The sequence below is a fragment of the Rhinatrema bivittatum genome, chromosome 3, assembly GCF_901001135.1.
Source record: "Rhinatrema bivittatum chromosome 3, aRhiBiv1.1, whole genome shotgun sequence".
In the NCBI taxonomy this organism is placed as follows: domain Eukaryota; kingdom Metazoa; phylum Chordata; class Amphibia; order Gymnophiona; family Rhinatrematidae; genus Rhinatrema; species Rhinatrema bivittatum.
The window spans coordinates 216,049,015-216,071,032 of NC_042617.1; the positions used below are offsets into that span (position 1 = coordinate 216,049,015).

General features: G+C 48.6%; 1 protein-coding gene across 1 annotated transcript in view; it reads left to right on the plus strand.

The window, feature by feature from the left end:
- Positions 1-22,018, plus strand: part of COG2 (component of oligomeric golgi complex 2) — a 237,479-nt gene that overhangs the window by 171,361 nt on the left and 44,100 nt on the right. The window contains exon 13 of the mRNA XM_029594187.1: positions 5,503-5,685. Coding sequence (XP_029450047.1) covers positions 5,503-5,685 — 183 coding nt within the window. The remainder of the gene's footprint in view (positions 1-5,502; positions 5,686-22,018) is intronic.

Below are 22,018 nucleotides of genomic sequence, written 5' to 3' on the forward strand. Positions count from 1 at the left end.
AAGACCTCAGACACAAAGAAAATGATTAGTGTAAGTCCCCCAATTCCACGACTCTAACCAACTACAAACACACATTACATCTCTATAAGAATTCCATCTTACGGACAAAAAGAGACTTCTATGCCAGCAGAATCCACGATCTCCAATTCAATGCTAGGACCCTGTTCTCATATGTCTCCCAACTCACTAAATCCCCCACTCACGTCATACCAGATGACCAAGCTCAATCCAAAGCAAATGAACTAGCACTGTTCTTCCAGAAAAAAACTGCAGACACTCTAGCTCGCCTTCCCACCAACACAACCCCCCCATCCCTACCTACGACTCCATTCCTCACCCTGGAGCTAATCTAGATTCCTTTGAACCAACTACCCCTCTAGAGATCGAATCCTTACTTAAGAAGCTGAAACCTTCCGACCACCCATCAGATCACATTCCAACTAAACTTCTGCTTCTCATCCCAACGACTATCTCCAGACCTTTGACCAATATCATAAACTGCTCACTCTCCCGAGGAATATACCCCGACAGACTAAAAACGGCCTCTCTCAAACCCCTCCTAAAGAAACCTAACCTGGACACGAGAGATCCCGCCAATTTCCGCCCCATATCTAATCTTCCTTTTCTGGCCAAAATCATGGAGAAATTGGTAAATACGCAACTCTCAAATTATCTGGAAGAACACAATATCCTCTACCCATCCCAATACGGTTTTCGTAAATCATTAAGTACAGAATCCCTCCTTATCTCATTCTTGGACCACATCATCATGGGCCTTGACAAAGGACTGTCATTCATCCTGATCCTTCTAGATATCTCCGCAGCCTTTGACACCGTGAACCACACCATCCTACTAAATCGGCTTTCAGAAATTGGATTAACAGGATCCGCACACAAATGGTTCTCCTCCTTCCTCAGCAACAGGAGTTTTAAAGTAAACATTAATAATAAAGAATCTTCAGACGTCAAATCCACTTTAGGCGTACCGCAAGGATCTTCCCTGTCCCCCACCCTTTTCAATATCTACCTCCTCCCCCTCTGCCAGCTGCTTACAAAATTAAATTAATCCACTACCTCTATGCAGACGACGTACAGATTCTGATCCCTATAACAGAATCACTCTCTAAAACGCTCTCATACTGGGAAAGCTGCTTGGAAGCTATTAACTGCCTACTCTCAGGTCTAAACCTAGTCCTCAATGCATCCAAGACAGAACTCCTTTTCATCTCCCCCGACCACTCTGCCCTAACCCATCTGACATCATCCAACACCCAGATCTCTCAAGTAAGGGACCTAGGAGTCATCCTCGATAACCACCTGAATCTAAAGAAATCCATCAACAACACCTCCAAGGATGGTTTTTATAGACTCCAAGTTATGAAAAGGCTCAAACCTCTCCTCCATTTCCAGGATTTCAGAACCGTGCTCCAAGCCACGCTCTTTTCCAAAACAGATTACTGCAACGCTCTCCTTCTCGGACTCCCTTTCTCCTCTATCAAACCATTACAGATGCTCCAGAATTCGGCAGCCAGAATCCTAACCAACACCAACAGAAGTTCGCACATCACTCCCATACTACGGAACCTTCACTGGCTGCCAATAAAATATAGAATAATGCACAAGGCCCTCACCACTATTCATAAATCCATATACAATCAACAACAACTAGACCTCCAGATTCCTCTCAAATTATATTCATCCTCAAGACCTATAAGAGAAGCGTACAAAAGTACCCTGCAAGTTCCCCCAACAAAAGCCACGCGACTATCATCCACCAAAGAACGAGCATTTTCTACAGCGGGCCCAACCATCTGGAACAATATGCCCACGGACCTCAGACTAGAATCTTGCCCTCGAACTTTCCGAAAAAAACTTAAGACCTGGCTCTTCCTCCAGGCCTTCCCCTAACTTTCTAGGCCATTAATTGTCAACCGGACAGGACTCTGCTTTACCGGCTAATGCCTCGCCATGTTTAGACACTATAATTAAGCCACCGTTTCTTTTTGTTTCATTGCCTTTTCTAGTTCTCCTCAGTTACACTGTCCTTTACCTCTGACTAGCCTAGCCCCAAGTTATATACCCTGTTATATGTAACTTCCGCTTCAAGTGAATTGTTCTTGTTTAAGTTATACCCTTTGTTACATGTAAACCGATCTGATATGAAATCTTTCATGAAGGTCGGTATAGAAAAATGTTAAATAAATAAATAAAATATAGATGGAGATGGTAAAAGGAGCATCTCAATGAGAGGGAGATAGAGGACTGAGGGAGGCATATAGAGGGGAGAGTTGGGAAGATGTAGAATTGGCACAGAGAACTGGAAGGAGAAAAAGAGGGATCAAATCTAGATGAATGGATAGAGAGGAAGAGCTAAACAGGAATGGAGAAAAGTAGAAAATGGAAAGATCAGTATTATACAGAGATGTGAGGGAGGAACTGAAGATGACAGGAAGAGTGAGATAAAATAGAAAATGAACATTTGACCCTGTAAAGGAATTAGGAGACCAAGAGAAAAGCAGAACAAAGCGATGAGAACCAAAGTGATTAGAAAAATAAAATGTCCAGACAGCAAAGGGAGAAAACATTTTATTTAGCGAATGGAGTATGTCAATTTTGGGAAGGTGAGGCTCATAATAACTTTCTTTTGCACAATACAGGAGTAATGCATTTCTGTTTCTATTTCTGTGGTGTTGCATGGCATGCAGAGTCTGGATTCTTGGAGTGTCCGGTTCAGTTTTTGTCTGCATATTTTTAATTTGTGGTTGCTTATTCTATATTTGTTGAGGGTCAATGTTAGACATTATGATAGCTTAAAGCAGTGCTTCTCAACCCAGTCCTCTGGGCACACTTAGCTGGTCAGGTTTTAGGATATCTACGAGTATGCATGAGATAGATTTGCATGTACTACTTTCATTGTATGCAGATCTATTTCATGCATATTCATTGTGGATATCTTGAATACCTGACACACACTCCTTTTTCAAGCTTTATTGCTTAAATGGGGTGAGTAGTTTTTGAGTTGTATGGGATGGGCAGTTTTATTATCTTTAATTTGATGCACTTTACATTGTTTTATTTATGGATGGATGATGAGTTGTAACTTGCTTCAAACATTTGAAGAAGTCAGTAACAAATAATTAAATATAAATAAGCAAAATTAGAGATTACTAATCTGTTGGATAGAGGTTAACGATCACATCCATACAGTGGATTACATGTTTGGGTCTCAGGTCACACTTCTAGATTATAAATAATATTAGTATTCAGTTTTAAATAAATAAAATTCTGGGGTTGGCCCAGTGGGCCTAGTTAGTAAGTATTGTGCACTGCCGTGCAGAAGGTCCCTGGTTAAATCCCTGGGTTGGGTCTTCTGCTCCCCAGGTCAGCTGGAGCTGGAAACACTGTGGAGGCAGTGTTCACAATTCCCGGGGAGGAAAAATTCAGGGCATTGACTAAGGGTGACATGTAGTGGTTGGTTGGGTGACAACGATTGCAGGGATCTGAGGAGAGCCATGATGCATGGCCTCCAGCTCGGAACTGCCACTGCAATGACTGGAGTATTGTAAGTTGGGAGGGGATATAAAATAAGGGGAAAATATTTCCCAGTAGTTGTGAATGAAGGTTCATGACTCCAGGATCCCCATACCGGTTCTGTTTGAGGTGGAAACCTAAAGGAGCAGGAGGAAACTGCCAACTCAAAAATTAAAGCCAGCATCTCCCAGCTCTTGGAGTTGTGTTCAGGGTGAGGGTGTACTTTTTCACTTGGTCATAGGTGCCAGATGGCTTGGCTATGGTTATGGCTCTGGCTCTCATATATATATTTAACATTTGGGGGTGACTCCTATGGAAAAGGTATCATGACACCCCATTTTGTGCACCATGTGGTATGAAACATGTTGCCATTCCTATGAAATAAGATCTTTATTTTGTGCCAGCAATATTCTGTGGGCTGATGAGTGGAAAAATTACCTTGGTAAATTTACCCAGATATTCAGTAGATCATACATGGTTAGTATTCCACTGAATATAAATGGCTGAAATGATCTGGGTAGCTTTAGGACCAGGAGCAGCAGAATGCCTTTTTGGTTAGGGAGGGCCAAACAAGTTTTGCCCCTAGCTGTACTCCCAGCTCCACCCCCACTGTCACTTTGTTAATGTTTACATTTCATTCTTTATGTACATTATTTGTATAAATCATAGATTAGGATTATTAATTGCTAGACCTATCAATAAAATACTTGCTGCTAAAAAACCACTAGGGTCTTTTTTTATGCCTGCCGATAAGGATGACTTGCCCCTGAGATAAAATTGGATGGACTAGGGCCTGTTCCGACACCTATGCAATGTTGTCACCTCCTACTTGAAAAAAGTCATTAGATCCACTGTGAAAAACCTGCGATCTCAAAACACGGGCCTGCTTATAATACCTCACACTAAACTAGCACACCTTACCTCCACCAGACAACGCACTCTCTCTGTAGCGGGCCCTACCCTCTGGAACAAGCTACCCTCCCAACTCAGACTGGAACCCTCCATCCACTCATTCAAAAAGAAACTGAAAACATGGCTATTCCTCAAAGCCTACCAACACACAGCCTAACCCCCACCTTTCCCCCTTCCCCCCCCCCCCCCCGCCCCCTGTCACCTCCCTCCCCCGCACCCTCCCCCATACCTTTTTCTCACAGCTAACCTTGAACCTCCCACTCTGCAGACTTTACTTCTTCCAATATTGAGACTCTCCACCCCAATAACCATCCTTAACATCTATCGTTTTTCTTGTTAAATGTTATACTTGTTACGTGTTCTCCCTCCAAGGTTTTTTCCACTCGTTTTAAAGTTCGCAATCGAAAATAAGTTACAATGTATATTTAGTACCAATCTCAGTTAATGTTAAAATGTAAAATAGTACGACCGTCAGTCATACTATTCCAGCCGCTTTGATGTGAACCGATGTGATGTACGCCAATGAATGTCTGTATATAAAAGGAAATAAATAAATACAAGTCTCTAGATTGAGAAAAAGTAGCTAAAACCATGTTGTTGCGCAGTGGTTTCAGAATAGCTGGTGAGCCTAAGATTAGTGGGGAGAGAGGGGTGGCTAGCTAGAGGTCTCACTCTTTTGTACTCCCTTGTAGCACTCTAGCCTGAGAAGGTCTCACTCTTTTTTGCACTTTTCAGTTTCTAGATCTGCTTTGTAAGTAGGGAACCCAATGGAAATTGAGGAGAAGGGGAGGAGGGAGTAGTCATTACCAGTGGTGGCCCAAATTATTTTTTGGAGGGAGCCATGGCTCCTGTGCCCCCCCCCCCCCCTTCCCTCTGCCCACTGGCTAAAATGTAGTCATGCCCCCATCTCAGCCTCTTTGTATTCAGCTAAATGTTGTCTGGGTAGAAAGTTACCCCACTAAAATTTAATTGGGGTGCAGGGGAAAGTGTCTGTTTTTGGGTTTTGTTGGGTAACTTCAAAAGCCTTTGAATATGAACCTTTGTATCTTCGTTTTTCAGCTTTCGCTCAAGGCTGCCTCATCTGATAGTGCAAAAGACATCAAGAAATCTATACAAGACACTAACCTGAGCACTAGTGAAGATCTGGGATACAGCTCATCCATACAAATGCAGCAGATGCCTTTTATATCAACTAGCCAGCTGGTGCATATTGTAGCAGATGTGGACAGACTTCTGGATCAGGTCAGAATGCAGCACTTGTGTGCAGCCTTTTTTTCCCTAAAATGAGATTACACTCTTCCTAACTGCTGGTTTTCTGTAGACCGCGTATGGCAGTGCTTCTCAAACTTTTTCAACAGATTACAAAAGCTCTGTTTCTAACTTTAAATGTATCAAGTTTTTTTCTTTTTTAAAAATTTTAAATTTTGCAATTTCAGATATATTACAATCATATATCAAAGAATAGAGATCCTACAAAACATTTCTCTTTAAGCAACACTTAAACACATCTTCATTATCAATCCAGATCTCTAATTATTTAAGGAAATATGGAGCCTAAGATATATAAAGAATAAAGGAGCTCACATTATCAAACAAATTAAATATGAATGCACCATCATATAAGATACCATACCCTTATACTTCCTGGCATCACAATTCAACCCTTTTCATCTAAGAAGCCCCTTAGTTGTTCCAGCTCTAGAAATACATATTTCCCTGTACGTACCAGGATCAGTCCAGACACCTGGGTTGTGACTCCGCACCAGCAGATGGAGACAGAGCAAGACTTGTCGGGCACCCTCACATATAGTAAGGCACCACCCACAGCTCGTCAGTCTTTCTCTGTCTCCAGCAGATGGGGCAGGTTCACCCACAGGCTCTGTGGATCCCTGGGTAGTTGTGTAGCTAGTCAGGGTTGTTGGATTTGGTTTAATTTGGTTTAATTGGATTGGATTATTTAGAAAAAATTAAAAAAAAAAAAAAAAAAAAAAAGGAAAATTACAGACGGCTTCACTTGTCCTGAGTGCCTCCCAGGGGGGTTGTGAGGTCCTGAGGGGACCACCCTCCCCTGGTCGAGGCCGCTGCTGAGGGTTGAGGACCCAGCCTGTCTCTGGCAGCAGCGCCGGGGGTGACACCGGGGAGCCCGGTTCACTCACCCCCGCTGGACCAGTCAGTTCAGGACCAAGGTCAGCGACAAGTAGAAAAAAAAAAAAAAAAAAAAAAAAGGACTTTGTTTTATTTTTTGCCGTTTTTCGCTGTCCATGCGGTCTGCTTGGCTCTTCGTGGGGGGAGCGTTCCGGGGGCTGCTTGATTTGCTGGGTTTTCTCTTTTTCTTTCGGCATTTTCGGCGGTCCGGACCGGTGCGGCGCATGCCAAAGAGGGGTACGTGCCGCGAGTGCGGCTCCGCGCGCGGGCGCGACGGGCTATGCTCCTCTTGGTTATCGGGCGGTGAAGGGTCGTCCGAGGGCGGTCGGGGGGTTCCCGCTCGACCGCGATCGCCGCCGCGCGCTGCCCCTGCAGGTGCCGGTGAGGCTGACCTGTTCCCGCCTAGCGCGGGAACGGCGGCCATTTTGAGTGCGGCTCCGTGCGCGTGCGCGACGGCCTATGCTCCTCTTGGTTATCGGGCGGTGAAGGGTCGTCCGAGGGCGGTCGGGGGGTTCCCGCTCGACCGTGATCGCCGCCGCGCGCTGCCCCTGCGGGTGCCGGTGAGGCCGACCTGTTCCCGCTTAGCGCGGGAGCGGCGGCCATTTTGGAGTCCGTAGGGGAGGCCACGCGGCGGGCAGTGGAAAATGGCGGCAGGCCGCCGGTTTGGCTCCTCAGCAGCGGGACCCCGGGGGGGAATTCCCTGCGGGGGGGCTGCGTCTACGGCGGATCGGAGTCAGGAGGAGGCCAGCACGGATTCTGGGGCCTCGTTTTCGTCAGACTTCGCGGTGCTTTTAAAGAAAATTTTAAAATGTAAACGCTCGAGACGGAAACGGTCGTAGGTCAAGGGGGGTCCAGACAGTCGGTCTGATCCCCAGAAGAGGCGAGCGGGGGGAGGGTTCCCGGAGACCCGTGGACCCGCTTAGGGAGCGGCACTTGGGCCGCGGGGCCCCCCAGGAGACCGACTCCGACTCGGCTTCTTCCGAGGACGTGGACCCTGACGTAGGGGTCCCGCGGGACGACAGTGCGCCCGCGGAAGAGGATCTGCTTCATGCGGGGTACAACAAGGGCACCCCTGCGGTGGAAGGTGTCGACCCCAAGGTGGTGCGCTTGCTCCGGAAGGTGGAGCTCGCACCGCTTATCCCGGCTATTCTTCTGGAAGTGGGTGTGGATGCTCCACCCATGGAGGCTAGACAGCACGCTAAGATGGACCCAGTGCTGTTGGGCCTGACGGGACCCGCGGTGGCTTTTCCGTTCCATTTTTCCACTTCTGATATTCTGTTTTCGAGAATGGGACACCGGAGTGGGGCCTAAAGGTTAGTAAAGCTATGGATAAGCTGGACCCGTTGCCGGAGGAGGCGTTGGCTCTCCTGCGTCTTCCTCGAATGGACGCAGCGGTTTCGGCGGTCACTAACCGGTCGACGATTCCGGTGACGGGGGCCACGGCCCTCAAAGATATCCAAGACAGAAACCTGGAGGTTCAGCTCAAGAAAGCTTTGAGGTTTCGGCTCTGGGGGTACGTGCGGCTCTTTGTAGTAATTTGCCCTGAGGGCCGGCTTGCGCTGGGCTCAGGTCCTTCAGGCCAATGCGAGCCTCTCGAGTGAGGAGGCGGCGCAAGCGGATGGCTTGGAGGCGGTTATTGCGTACAGCGCTAATGCGATGCATGATCTTCTGCAGACTTCGGCTAGGGCCACGGTCTCAGCAGTGTCGGCCCGACGTCTTCTCTGGCTCCGCAATTGAGTCCCTTGGTGACACCGGGCGTTCAAGTTGCCGGAGGACAGCTACGGGGCTCGGACTTCGTTTTCCAATAGGTCCCGCTTTCGGGGGCCCAGGAAGTCGCGACCACAGAGATCGTCGGAGGCACCGTATAGATCTGGTTCTTCGAATCAGTCGTCATGGTCCCAGTCCTTTCGTGGAAGGCAGTTGGGCGGCAAGGCGGTTCCTCGTCGGGGACCGGTCCGAAGCCAGCTCATTGAAATGCGGAGGGCTCCTTCCCCGAATGGGCCAGGATAACTACGGACCAGGGGGTCCTCAGCGTGATACACCACGGGTACGCGTTAGAGTTTGCTCGGGTTCCGGGGGACAAATTTCTGGTGTCCCCTTGCGAGGGCGGCATCAAGCGTTTGGCGGTCCGGGATACGCTGTGTCGTAGTTCCCGTGCCTCCAGGACAGCGTCATCTGGGCCGGTATTCCATTTACTTCATAGTGCCGAAGAAAGAGGGCACTTTCCGACCCATCCTGGACCTCAAAGGTGTCAACCGGTGTCTTCGCGTTCCTCGCTTCGAAATGGAGACGTTCCGTTCAGTCATAGCTTCGGTTCGACCAGGGGAACTCCTGGCGTCGCTGAACCTGACGGAGGTTTACCTTCACATCGGAATTCGGCAGTGCCATCAGCGGTATCTGCGGTTCGGTATCCTGGGCAGTCACTATCAGTTCGAAGCTCTCCCCTTCGGACTTGCCACGGCTCGGAGGACGTTTCTGAAGGTGATGGTAGTAGTGGCAGCCGAGCTGCGAAAGAGGGGTTCTTGGTTCACCCCTACTTGGACGATTGGCTGATCCGAGCCACATCCGTGATTCCGTGCCGACAGGCAGTCGACAGAGTCCTGCAGCTCTTGCAGTCACTCGGATGGGTGGTCAATCTCGCCAAAATCCGGCTGGTTCCCACCCAGACCCTGGATACTTGGGAGCACTGTTCGACACGAAGCAAGGCAGGGTGTTTCTGTCCAAGGACCGGTCTGCAAGCTGCAGGGTCAGATACGCCGTCTCTTGTCCCTTCGGATTCCGCAGGGGTGCGATTACCTGATGGTGTTGGGATCGATGGCGTCAACGCTGGCGCTAGTCCCCTGGGCGTTCGCTCATCTACGTCCATTGCAATCCGCATTGCTCTCCCGCTGGCGGCAGGTGTCCGAGGAGTTTTTACCTTCCCCTCCCGCTCACGGATCAGGTGAGGTCCAGTTTGCAGTGGGGGCTCTGCACCGACAATCTGACACGCGGAGTGTCCCTACTCATGCCCACCTGGATGGTAGTCACCACGGATGCCAGCTTCTCCGGCTGGGGAGCGATTTGCATGGGCCGCTCGGTGCAGGGACTGTGGTCCAAAGCTCAATCACAGTGGTCCATCAACTGCTTGGAGACCAGAGTGGTCACGTTGGTGCTCCAGTCGTTCCTCCCATTGCTCCGAGGGACTTCGGTCAGAGTGTTGTCGGACAATGCGACCACAGTGGCGTATATCAATCGCCAGGGAGGTACGAGGAGCCAAGCGGTGGCGGAGCAGGCGCGGCTGCTCATGCTTTGGGCGGAGAGGAACCTCAGCAACATCACGGCGTCCCACATCGCCGGAGTGGACAATGTCCAAGCGGATTTCCTCAGTCGGCATCGATTGGATCCAGGGGAGTGGGAGCTGCTGGAGGTGGCTTACCGCCTAATTTGCAAACGGTGTAGAACACCACACATGGATTTGATGGCCACCGCTCAGAACACCAAGGCTCCGCGATTCGTCAGTCGACGGAGAGAACGAGGAGCCAAAGGGGTAGATACTCTGGTACTCCCTTGGCCCACGGACGTTCTCATATATGTGTTCCCTCCATGGCCTCTGATCGGCAAGGTCCTTCGTCGAATAGAGTCGCCTCCAGAGGTGATGATGGTGGCGCCGGAGTGGCCACGACGGCCTTGGTTCCGAGGACGCGGCTCACTTCGGTCTCGCGGCGTGGTTTTTGAGAGGAAACGTTTGCAGTCTAAGGGATATTCGGATGCGGTGGTAGCTACCTTGCTGAGTTTTCGATAACGGTCTACCTCGTTTGCATATGTCCGGGTTTGGGCAGTGTTCCAAGATTAGTGTAGATCGCGTGAGGTGAATCCGGTGTTACCATCCGTACTGGATGTCCTCGCTTTTCTTCCGGCGGGGCTTGCTAAGGACCTATCATGCAGCACCCTCCGCGTACAGGTAGCGGCGCTTGGCTGTCTCAGAGGTAAGGTGCAAGGTAAGTCGCTGGCTCATCATCCAGACGTGGCGCGCTTTCTTCGGGAAGCTAAGCATCTGCGGCCTCCGTTGCGGCATCCTGGTCCTTCCTGGACTCTTAATTGGTGCTCACTGCGCGGTGCTCGTCGCCTTTTGAGCCCTTCAGGAGAGCGACTCTAAAAGATCTGACCCTTCAGGTGGTTTTTTCTTGTGGCGATTGCTTCGGCGAGACAAGTTTCGGAGTTGCAGGCATTGTCTTGTCGAGAACCGTTCTCACGCTTCTCTGCCTCTGTGGTGTCCGCGTTTCATTTGAACCAGACCATTGAATTGCCTGCCTTTCCTGAGGACATGTGATGTTGCAGAAACTTGATGTTCGCAGAGTTCTGCTCCGTTATCTGGAGGTAACGAATCCATTTCGGGTTTTCGGACCCTCCCTTTTGTATTGTGTTCGGGTCCAAAGCAGAGTGGCGCTGCTTCTCGAGCATCGATTGCTCGGTGGTTGAAGGAAGCTATTTCTTCTGCGTACCTATTGAATGGTAAGTCTGTCCCGGTGGGCCTCCGCGCCCACTCGATGCCAGCTCAGACCACCTCGTGGGCGGAATCTTCGTATGTGTCGCCGCAGCAGTTTTGCAGGGCGGCAACTTGGAAGTCGTTGCATACCTTTGCGCGACACTATCGGCTGGATGTTACGGACCTGGATTTCTGCGAGCGGGACTCTCTGGTTCCCGCCCTCGGTGGTTCAGCTCTGGTACATCCCAGGTGTCTGGACTGATCCTGGTACGTACAGGGAAAGGAAAATTAGTTTCTTACCTGATAATTTTCGTTCCTGTAGTACCAAGGATCAGTCCAGGCTCCCACCCAAGTCTGTTTTCAGATTTAAGAAGAGTCCGCTCGGTTGGTGTTCCATTGGTTTTTCAGTATCTGTTGTTGGTCCTCTGTTTCTGGAAGTTTTGATCCAGCTGGGGACTTTGGTTGAATCGGCCCTAGTGTGGGGCGGTATAGTTAGATAGTTTGGTTTCATTGCTGTTTTGCTTTGACATTCGTAAGACTGACGAGCTGTGGGTGGTGCCTTACTATATGTGAGGGTGCCCGACAAGTCTTGCTCTGTCTCCATCTGCTGGTGCGGAGTCACAACCCAGGTGTCTGGACTGATCCTTGGTACTACAGGAACGAAAATTATCAGGTAAGAAACTAATTTTCCTTTTTCTTCTTGAAATTTTAATAGGCATTTATATGGATACCTTAGTGTAACATACTAGTCCCATGATTTATCACTTCAGGTCTCATAATTAGGAACTTCTTCCTATGCTCTTGTGTAGAGCGAACTATGTCTGGATAAATCCTGACTTGTTGCCTATAGTATTAAACCATCCTATTTTTAAAAAAGAATTTCAGTACTAAATTTCTATCATATTCAAATGCAAATGAAACTAGTGATGTTCCTCTTGTTTGTATTTCTGTTTGTGATGACATCTCCAACAATTCAGAAATATTCATCGACTTGTTCCTGCATTTCTGCTCCTGAAGAAACCATTGCCTTACTAGACAAATAAAATGCTTTAGTAATCACTGGTGTTAACTCTTGGTAACCTTAAGACATTCCAACAAGTAACTTTTAAATATATCCACCGGTGACATTTTCTTAATTTTATTTTTATTTATTTATTTAAAATTTTTATATACCGGCATTCATGATACAATCACATCATGCCGGTTTACATAAAACAGGGGTGTACAAATAACAAATTGAGTAATCTATTAGTGAGGAGGAAGCAGTTACAAATAACAAGGTACTAGAACTGGGAAAAGAGAAGAAAGGGCGAGGATAACATAGGATGTAGATATTTACATTAATAATAACATTTTTAGATATTTACATTAGTAATAACATTTAGTAATAACATTTTACATTAGTAATAACATTTTTACAAGGGGTAGTGGTTGAACTGGCTGAATAGGATTAATCGGTGTCCGGGAATGCTTTTTTGAACAGCCAGGTCTTAAGTCTTTTCCTGAAGATTGGGAGGCTGGGAAATTAACAGCCCGAAGGTTCAGGTATGGAAGAGAATTCTCAATGTTCTCAAATTTTTTCTCCGCAATACTTTCTGATTTAATCAAATTAATTTGAATATTTTCCAATGATGTTACTTTTTCTTCCACTTTCTCTAATTTCTCCTGCTGTAAATTCACAGTCTTTTCAATATTTAATCACCTTTCATTAGTCTCCAGGAACGCGTGAGTTAATGTCGATATCGCCGACTCTATTGAGACTAAGGCATTCCAAAGCAAATCTAGAGTTACTATTGGAGGCTTTTGCAAGGAAAACACAGTACCTGGTATTAAAATTGGCGGTTCTTGAAGTGTGATACTTTCCTCGATGTCTCATGCCGGTTTAGCCTTAGATGGTCCAGGTGAAGATGTGATTCCTCCCACTGGGCTTCTCTCATCTCCTTCATTCGCTCTTTCTCAGTTTCCTCCGTCTGACTCTGGGGATGACATCTCCTTCCTCCTCAACCTCAGGGATCGCGTTGTTTCATCCGATTCAACTCCGCTCTGACCTTGAGGCGGAGATGGTGTCTCTGGGGCCCCCGGGCTTAGCGAGATCATCTCAGTCATAGAGAGGGAACCGAGCTCCTGGTTCCCTCCCTCAGCGACCCTCGTTTCTGGCATCTTTGGGGTAGATTCAAAGAAGCTCTTGATTTTAGTTTGCAGAATGCCTTCTTCTTTACCCAGGTATATTATTTTTTAAATTCGCTTTGCGTTTTGTGTGTGGCATCGTGTAAACAAACCAAATTATCCAGGAAATACAAAAATGAAACTCAAATCGCAGAGAGAGCTCCTCCAATGCGTCCTATGTGTCAGCCATCTTGGCTTGCGTCAAGTCTTTTTCTAACCAAACCCAGAAGTCCTCACTGGGGGGGGGTCAGTTGGCTGTAAACACCATTGAACCAGCTTTGACTTGTCAGTGATATCTCCCATGTCACTACCTGCATGGAAAGGACCGTTGGCGAAACATGCATTCTCTGAGTAAATATAGCTGGCAAAGGTAAAGCCACTTTAAAACTCAAACCCTGCTCTTATTTAGTATGTATGGAGCAATCTGTCTCTGGGTCCCTTGAACAAGGCATCTTTCCGGACAGGTTAAAATGGGCCAATATCAAACCAACTCTTAAAAAAAACCCACCATCTTGACAAAACTGACCCATCAAACTACAGACCCATTTCAAACCTTCCATTCATCTCAAAGATCCTGGAAAAAATCGTCAACCGACAACTCACCCAACACCTGGAAAAAAACATACTATCGTCAGCTCAACACGGATTCAGAAAGCACTTCAGCACTGAAACTCTTCTTTTCACCCCGACACTGTACTCAAAGGCCTTGACAATGGTCATTCCTACCTACTGATCCTACAGGACATCTCAGCAGCATTCAACACCGTCAACCATGAAATCCTTTTAACCAGATTGAAGGATATCTGCCTATGCAACTCCAGACTTAAATGGTTTAAATCATATCTATCAGACAGAACCTATAAAGTCAAAATGAATTCCTCAGAATCCAATCCAATCCCCCTCCCACACGGTGTCCCTCAAGGTTCCTCCCTCTCATCCACTCTCTTAAATATTTACATCCTCCCCCTCTGTGCTCTCCTATCCGAACTAGGACTATCATATTACATATACGCAGATGATGTCCAAATCCTGCTCCCCCTGAAAGAATCCCTTGAAACCACTGTAAAATATGGAACACTCACCTGCGGAAGATAACCCAACTACTCTCACAAACCATAAAAAACCTGAAATCCTACATATTAAAAAAAACCCAATTACACCACACTAAACACCCAAAACTGCACAGTACCCGAAACAAAGAAGCAAATAGTCTCCACAGCTAGAGACCTGGGCTTCATCCTCGATGACGAACTGAACTACAAAAAGCAAATTAACACAATACTATGAGACGGATTCTACAAACTACAAATCCTAAAAAGAATCAAACCACTACTATACACCCATGACTTCTGAATGGTCCTCCAAGTGCTTTTAATCTCCAAACTGGACTACTGTAATGCCCTACTGCTTGGCCTCCCAATATCCACTTTCAGACTGCTGCAGCTACTCCAAAATGCAGCAGCAATACTACTCACAAACAGTAAAAGATCTCACCTATCCTTAAAAACCTACACCGGTTGCCCATTCAATCCAGAATCCAATACAAAGTCCTCACCCTCATCCACAAAGCTCTATACACTGACAACTTCAACTGGATGAACTCATCCCTCTACTTCCGCAACCTACAAAGGAATCTCCGCTCCAACAACACAGGACTCACCCCCATCTCCTCTCCGAAAGCAATTCACCTGACCATGATAAGAGAACGCACTCTATCCGTAGCCGGACCTACCCTCTGGAATAACTTACCAACACATCTAAGACTAGAGACAACAATGCAAACCTTCAAAACAAAACTAAAAACATGGCTTTTTCCAAAAAGCCTTCGCAACAAAGGTTTAATACCCATTTCTGAGGACATCACACGATAGGATAACCCTAAATAAATAAGAACATATACGATGTGAAATAAGAGTTAATTACAATGTTCAATACATTTTTACTGAAGTTACAATACGGTTACAAACACAGTGTTAAATATGAACTAGATGATGTTATGTTGATGTTATAATATATAACAAGAAGACCTCATCTTCTTGAACACAGCCACAATGTAAACCGATGTGATATTCTATATTGAATAGCTACAATGTAAACCAATGTGATATTCTATATTGAACACTGGTATTTAAAAACCAATAAGTAAATAATAAATAATACCCTCCATATAAAAAGAGAAAGCAGAGAAAACTCTTGCCTGAAGTAAGAGGAAGTAATAACTGAATAATTCAGGATGTTTTGCAGCCTCAAAGCATAAAAGCTGCTTTGGTGTTGCGTCCTTCATTGGTTGAATAGTTTAAGTATTTTTAGAGGAGCCTGAATTTCTTTTCAGCATGCCCCACCCCCTCAACCCAGCTTCCCCCAAGAAAAATTATAGGTCTGAGGAGGGGAGACTCGCGTGTATTGTGAGATTAGCAAGCCAGCCTGCAGAGTTTGAAAATTACTAGCTCATTGTGCCTGCATTGTTTGAAGTTATTTTTTCTGGACAGCTTTTACTAAATGTAAATGGCATATGTGGGCAAGGCAAGTATTTTGTCTTCTATGAATCAGGCCCCTCAGACGTAGGGAAAGGCCTTGTGAAGACAATAGGTCTTCTGATTACTCTGAATCTCCTTTAAAACAAGTATGTTTTTCTCCTAGGACAAGCAGGATGGTAGTCCTCATGTGGGTGACATCATCCGATGGAGCCCGGCACGGAAAACTTTTGTCAAAATTTCTAGAAACTTTGGCCAGCAGACTGAGTGTGCCCAGCCTGCTACTATTTGCGCGTCCACGTGAGGTCCCCTTCAGTTTCATCTTTTCCGCGGTGCAGTTGCCTCACGGTCTGTAGAGCTCCAACTTTTTCGAATTTTTCGGAAATTTTTTCACTGTTTCTTGCAGATCCTAGTCAGGTCCCCCTTCGCAGTCAGTGTGTCCTAGGTACGGTAAGACTTTCGGTCAATTTTTTTCCAACTTGCAGTCGATTCCTGACTCCCCACCCCATGGTGTCCATCGGTCATTGACCGAACGCCACGTATTTTTCATGGCGTCGACCGGTTTTCATCTGTGCCCCAGTGCCTGCGGATCATGTCCATTATGGTTTCGCACGAGGTTTGCATCCTCTGCCTGGGGGCTTCACATGACGAGCATGGATGCCATCTGTGCGACTAGATGACACCTAAAGGCCATCGGGTATGCCTCGACAAAATGGAGAAACTTTTTGGGACCCTAAAGTCCTCCACGCCTGCGTCGGTCTCTTCGACAACCAAGGATTGCGGGGAGCCATCTGAACCACTCCCTTTCGTGACCCCCCTGGCTAGCGCCTTCAAGGATCAGGGAGAAGATCGACCCTCGATGGGCTCTCCACTCTCGGGGTCATCGACTTCCTCGGCGCTGGGGAAAGACCGGGCCAAGCATCGGAAGCAGTCCCATAAGCACCGGCACCAGTCACCATCCAGGCACAGTTCCGGTTACGGGGCGACTTTGGCGACCACCGAGTTGCCATTGAAGCGGCACTGGCCATCGGAGGCCCCATCCTCTGGTGCCCCTGGTAGCCCGAGGCATTCTCCACCGACACAGTGCAGGGCGCCGTGCCTCCGAGGATGAGCCAGCAATGTCTTGTCCCCCTCCATCAGTCCTGGCCACTCAGGACTTCCAGGAGGAGTTGGACCGCAGGGTGCAATCGGTGGTGCTCAAAGCGCTGCAAAGGATTGAGCTGCCGGTGCCACTGGCCCCCATACCAGTGCCCGAGCCTCCGACCTCGATATTAGCACCTCTGCTAGACTGTCTGGACTTCATTCTTGGCACTGGGGGATCCATCGGGGCCCTCACGGCCTTCGAAGCCCTCAGAGCCTAGGGCCGATGCCCCTCACTGCGCTCGCCCTTGGCGTCCTGGCCCAAGTGAGGAAGAAGGTCCATATGACCCCTGGGATGATGACTCCACTGACTCGTCCTCAGATTACTCCGATGACCCCCTCTCAGAAGCCTGTCCTCTGGAGGAGTAGTGTCATTCACCACCTGAAGACCTGTCCTTTGCGGGGTTTGTCAGGGCTATGGCTGAAGCCATCCCTTTTAGCGCCTTACAGTGGAGCACTCACGTCACAAGATGCTGGAAGTTCTCCATCTATGCTCCTAAGGAAATCGTGGTGGTTCTGATTCACGATATTTTCAAGGAACTCCTCCTCTGCATGTGGGAACACTCCATCTCAGTCTCCTCAGTTAACAGGAAGGCCAATGCCACCTACTTGGTGCAATAGGCCTTGGGATTCGAGAGAAGCAGCTCCCCCACCAGTGGTCATGGAGTCTACCTTAAAAAAGGCTCGGTGTTCCCGTACCCATGCCTCCGCCCCTCCGGGGCATGAGCATAGGGAGTTAAATGCCATACGGAGAAAATTTTTTCAAGACGCCATGTTGGTTGCCCGCATTGCAGCCTACCAGCTCTATATGACTCAGTACAACCGGAATCTCTGGAAGCGAGTCCAGGATTTCGCAGAGGGCCTTCCCCAGCAACAGCAAGAAGCCCTTGCTGCCATTGCCTCACTGGGTCTTGAAACAGGAAAACACGAGGTGCGTTCCACCTACGATGTTTTTGAAACTGCAGCCCGCTTAACTGCCATGGGCGTTGGCACCAGAAGGATGGCTTGGCTCCAGGCCTCAGACCTCCAACTGGCGGTCCAGGATAGGCTCGCTGACCTCCCCTGTACAGGTGAGAATCTGTTCAGGGATAAGGTCCAGGATGCGATGGTGCAACTGAAGGACCATCATGATACATCCAGCAGCTATCCGCTAGTACCTCAGAAAGGCTGTCCTCAGCCAGGAAATCCTCCAGACAAGGTTCTCGTTAAACCTTTTTACCAGCAGAGGAAGTGTTACCCTCCGGCTGCTCGGATTTGCCCACCTTGAACCGGTTCCAGGGGTTGTCCCCACCAGCAGCGGACCCCTAGATCCCAATCGGCTCCCCAGCAAACCCCGACGGCGAGGGAGTGTAAGTCAGCTTGCAGTTCCCCTGGTGACCGATCCCCCAGTCGATGGCAGGCTCCTCTGCTTCGCTTGTCACTGGGAAGAGATAACATCGGATCACTGGGTCCTCTCCATTGTCCGCCAGGCCTCCCCATTCTCAACCTCAGGGCATGAACAGGTTTCTCATAAGAGAAAAATTCAAGATGGTCTCTCTGGGCACGCTGATCCCACTCCTCTGAAAAGGAGACTGGCTTTGCCCCCTCGACTTCAAGGAGGCATACGCACATATTGCGATTGTCCCCAGCCACAGGAAGTACCTCCGCTTTGTGGTGGGGAATGCACATTTCCATTACAAAGTGCTTGTCTTTGGGCTGGCATCAGCCCCCCACGTCTTCACGAAATGTTTAGCAGTGGTGGCTGCCTACCTCAAGCTTCGCTTGGTCCATGTGTTCCCAACCTGGATGACTGGCTGGTCAGAAGCAACTCCCGCTCCGGGGCCTTGCAAGCTCTGGCCTTGACGGTTCAGACTCTGCAGACCATGGGGTTCATTATCAACTTCCCCAAGTCGCACCTCTGTCCGTCCCCTCAGCTGGACTTCATAGGCGCCAGGTTGGACATGGCACAAGCGAAAGCTTTCCTGTAAAGGGACCGGGCAATTGCCCTTGCCTCGCTGGCCACCCTCGTCCGCAATAGCAGCAGGGTTCCAGCCCGTCGCCTGCTCCGCCTAATGGGCCACTCGGCAGTCTCCGTCCATGTGATTCTCTTGGCCTGCCTCTGCATGAGGAACTCACAGTGGGCCTTGCGGTTCCACTGGCAGCAGGCATCTCAAGATCTGGAGACTCCAGTCACTGTCATGGATCCTCTCAGGGTATCTCTGGCCTGGTGGTAAGTCCTCCCCAATCTGGAACACAGACTTTCTTTTCAGCCCATGCCACCTCAGGTGACCCTCACCAACGATGCTTCGCCTCAGGGTTGGAAAGCCCACACAAACGGCCTACACACTCACGGCCTTTGGGCTGCCGATGAAGCATGTTGCCAGATAAACCTTCTGAAGCTTCAGGCAATAGAAGTACGCCTTGTGGGCATTCCGAGATCAGTTGTCGTCCAAGGAAGTTCTGATCAGGATGGACAATCAGGTCACGATGTGGTACATCAACAAACAGGGCAGCACAGGCTAGTTCCTCCTCTGCGAAGAGGCAGTGCAGGTCTGGAACTGGGCTATCTGCCAAGGGATGTATCTTCGGGTGACCTACCTGCCAGGTCACCTCAACATGCAGCCGGTCCTTCCAACCACACAAGTGGTCCCTCAACCCAGTGGTGGCGGCCGAACTGTTCCGTCGATGGGGGTACGCTGGATGTGGTTCTGTTCACAAGGTGAGCAGATTCTGCTCCTTGGTAGCAGGGAATGGCCATCCAGCCTGCAATGCCTTCTCCCTTCACTGGGCACAGGGCCTCCTGTATGCATATTCCCCCTCTCCCCTCTCGAAGACTCTTTCAAAGCTTCAGCAGGACGGGGGAACCATGATTCTCATGGTACCCTCCTGGCCTAGGCTGGTTTGGTTCCCCCTTCTCCAGGACCTGTCTGTGCATGTGTCCATTCCGCTAGGGATGGCGCCAGACCTGATATCACAGAACCCAGGGCCCTCTGTGCCACCCGAACCTCCGGGCACTGGCTCTCATGGCTTGGATGTTGAGCGCATAATCCTCCAGCCATTACAGCTCTCGGACTGTGTTTCCCGGGTTCTGATAGTGTAATGGAAACCTTCGACCAGGAAATCCTACATCTCCAAATGGAAACGCTTTTCCATCTGATGCGGAGGGCATGGGTTAGACCCGTTCTTGTGCCCTCTCTCCCGGCTGCTGGACTACCTGTGGCACTTGTCCAAGTCTGGGCTCCAAACCAGTTCCGTCAGAGTGCACCTCAGCGCTGTCAGCATGTATCACCGAGGTGTCACTGGTACGCCCATTTCGGTTCAGCCCCTAGTTGGCCGTTTCATGTGGGGTCTCCTCCAACTGAAGCCCCCTCTTCGGCCACCAGCAGCATCCTGGGACCTCAGCGTTGTCCTGGCAAGAAAGTTGCGGCCTCCCTTTGAACCTCTGCAGTCCTGTGACCTGAAGTTCCTCACCTAGAAAGTCATATTCCTGGTGGTGATCACTTCCACTCGCAGGGTCCGTGAACTTCAGGCCCTAGGTACGTATGCACCATACACGAGGTTCTTCCATGAATGTGTGGTTCTGAGCACGCATCCTAAGTTCCTGCCCAAGGTGGTGACTGATTTCCACTTTGACCAGTCAATTGTTCTACTCACCTTTTTTCCGAGGCCACATTCCCATCCTGGGGAATAGGCTTTCCACACCCTGGTCTGTAAACGGGCGTTAGCCTTCTACCTGGATCACACGGCAGCCACAGACAGTCCACCCAGCTCTTCATGTCATTTAACCCCAACAGACTAGGTGCAGTGGTGGGAAAACAGACCTTGTTGAACTGGCTGGCGGATTGTATTGCCTTCTGCTATGCGCAGTCAGGCCTTCAGTTAGCCGGCATGGTAAAGGCTCACTCTGTGTGGACCATGGCAGCATTGGTGGCTCATTTGCGTGCAGTCCCTGTTGCAGAAATTTACCAGGCCACAACTCTGAGTTCTCTCTACACGTTTGCAGCTCATTATTGCCTTGTCAGGGACAGCCATCTGGGCAGTGCCTTCGGTCAGTCCATGCTGTGCAACTTTTTCCAGACCCGAACCCAACTCTACTCGTGCTCCTTGTGGGACCAGACCGCCCCCCCTGTTTTCCCACAGCATCGCAGTTGTATTGTGTCCATTGGCACCTTGTTTGGCCACTATTAGTCACTCCGGTTGAATGGGGAAGTCTGGAGCTCTGTTCTCACCCACATGTGAGGACTACCATCCTGCTTGTCCTAGGAGAAAGCTCAGTTGTTTACCTGTAACAGGTGTTCTTCTAGGATAGCAGGATGTTAGTCCTCAGGAATCCTGCTTGCTTTCCCACGATGTTAGGTTCACCTTTGGTTTGTTATTTTATTTTTTCACTCTTTTCTTTTGCTATCTTACGAGACTGAACGGGGGGACCTTTTGTGGACGTGTGGATAGTAGCAGGCTGTGCATGCTCAGTCTACTGGCCAAAGTTTTTAGAAACTTTGACAAAAGTTTTCCATGCTGGGCTCCATCAGATGATATCACCCACATGTGAGGACTAACATCCTGCTGTCCTAGGAGAACACCTATTACAGGTAAGCAACTGCACTTTCATGAATCTGAGGAAGCGCTGCAAAGCCTTGAGGCCCACAGTCTGAGGCAATTCCAGAATGGCCTTCAGTTTCTCTGGAGATATGCATAGACCTTTGCTGGGAAATGATGTAGCTGAGGAATATGAGTTCCTCCTGTTCAAAAGTACATTTTTCTAATTTTGAATATAGGTGGTGCTCACGAAGCCTCTGAAGCACTTGCCTCACCTGATTTCAATATTGTGGCAAGGATTTAGAAAACACTAAGATATTGTCCAGATGTACCACCAAATAGGAGTAGAGCAAGTCCCAAAAAATGTCATTAACCATAAACTGAAAGACTGCAGGGGCATTGCATAACCCGAAGGGCATCACCAGTATTCGTAGTGTCCATCTCAGATATTAAAAGCAGTCTTCCATTCATCTCCCTCTCAGATCCTAATCAAGTTATATTCCCCCTGCAGGTCAAGCTTGGTAAACATCTGTGCCCTTCTGAGGTGGTCAAAGTTCCGTGAACAGTGGGAGAGGATATCTGTTATTTTTGGTAATAGCATTGAGCAATTGCAATGGTTCTTTATGCCCTTGCTTTGATGGTAGTTGATGCAAGGGAATAAAGAACCATT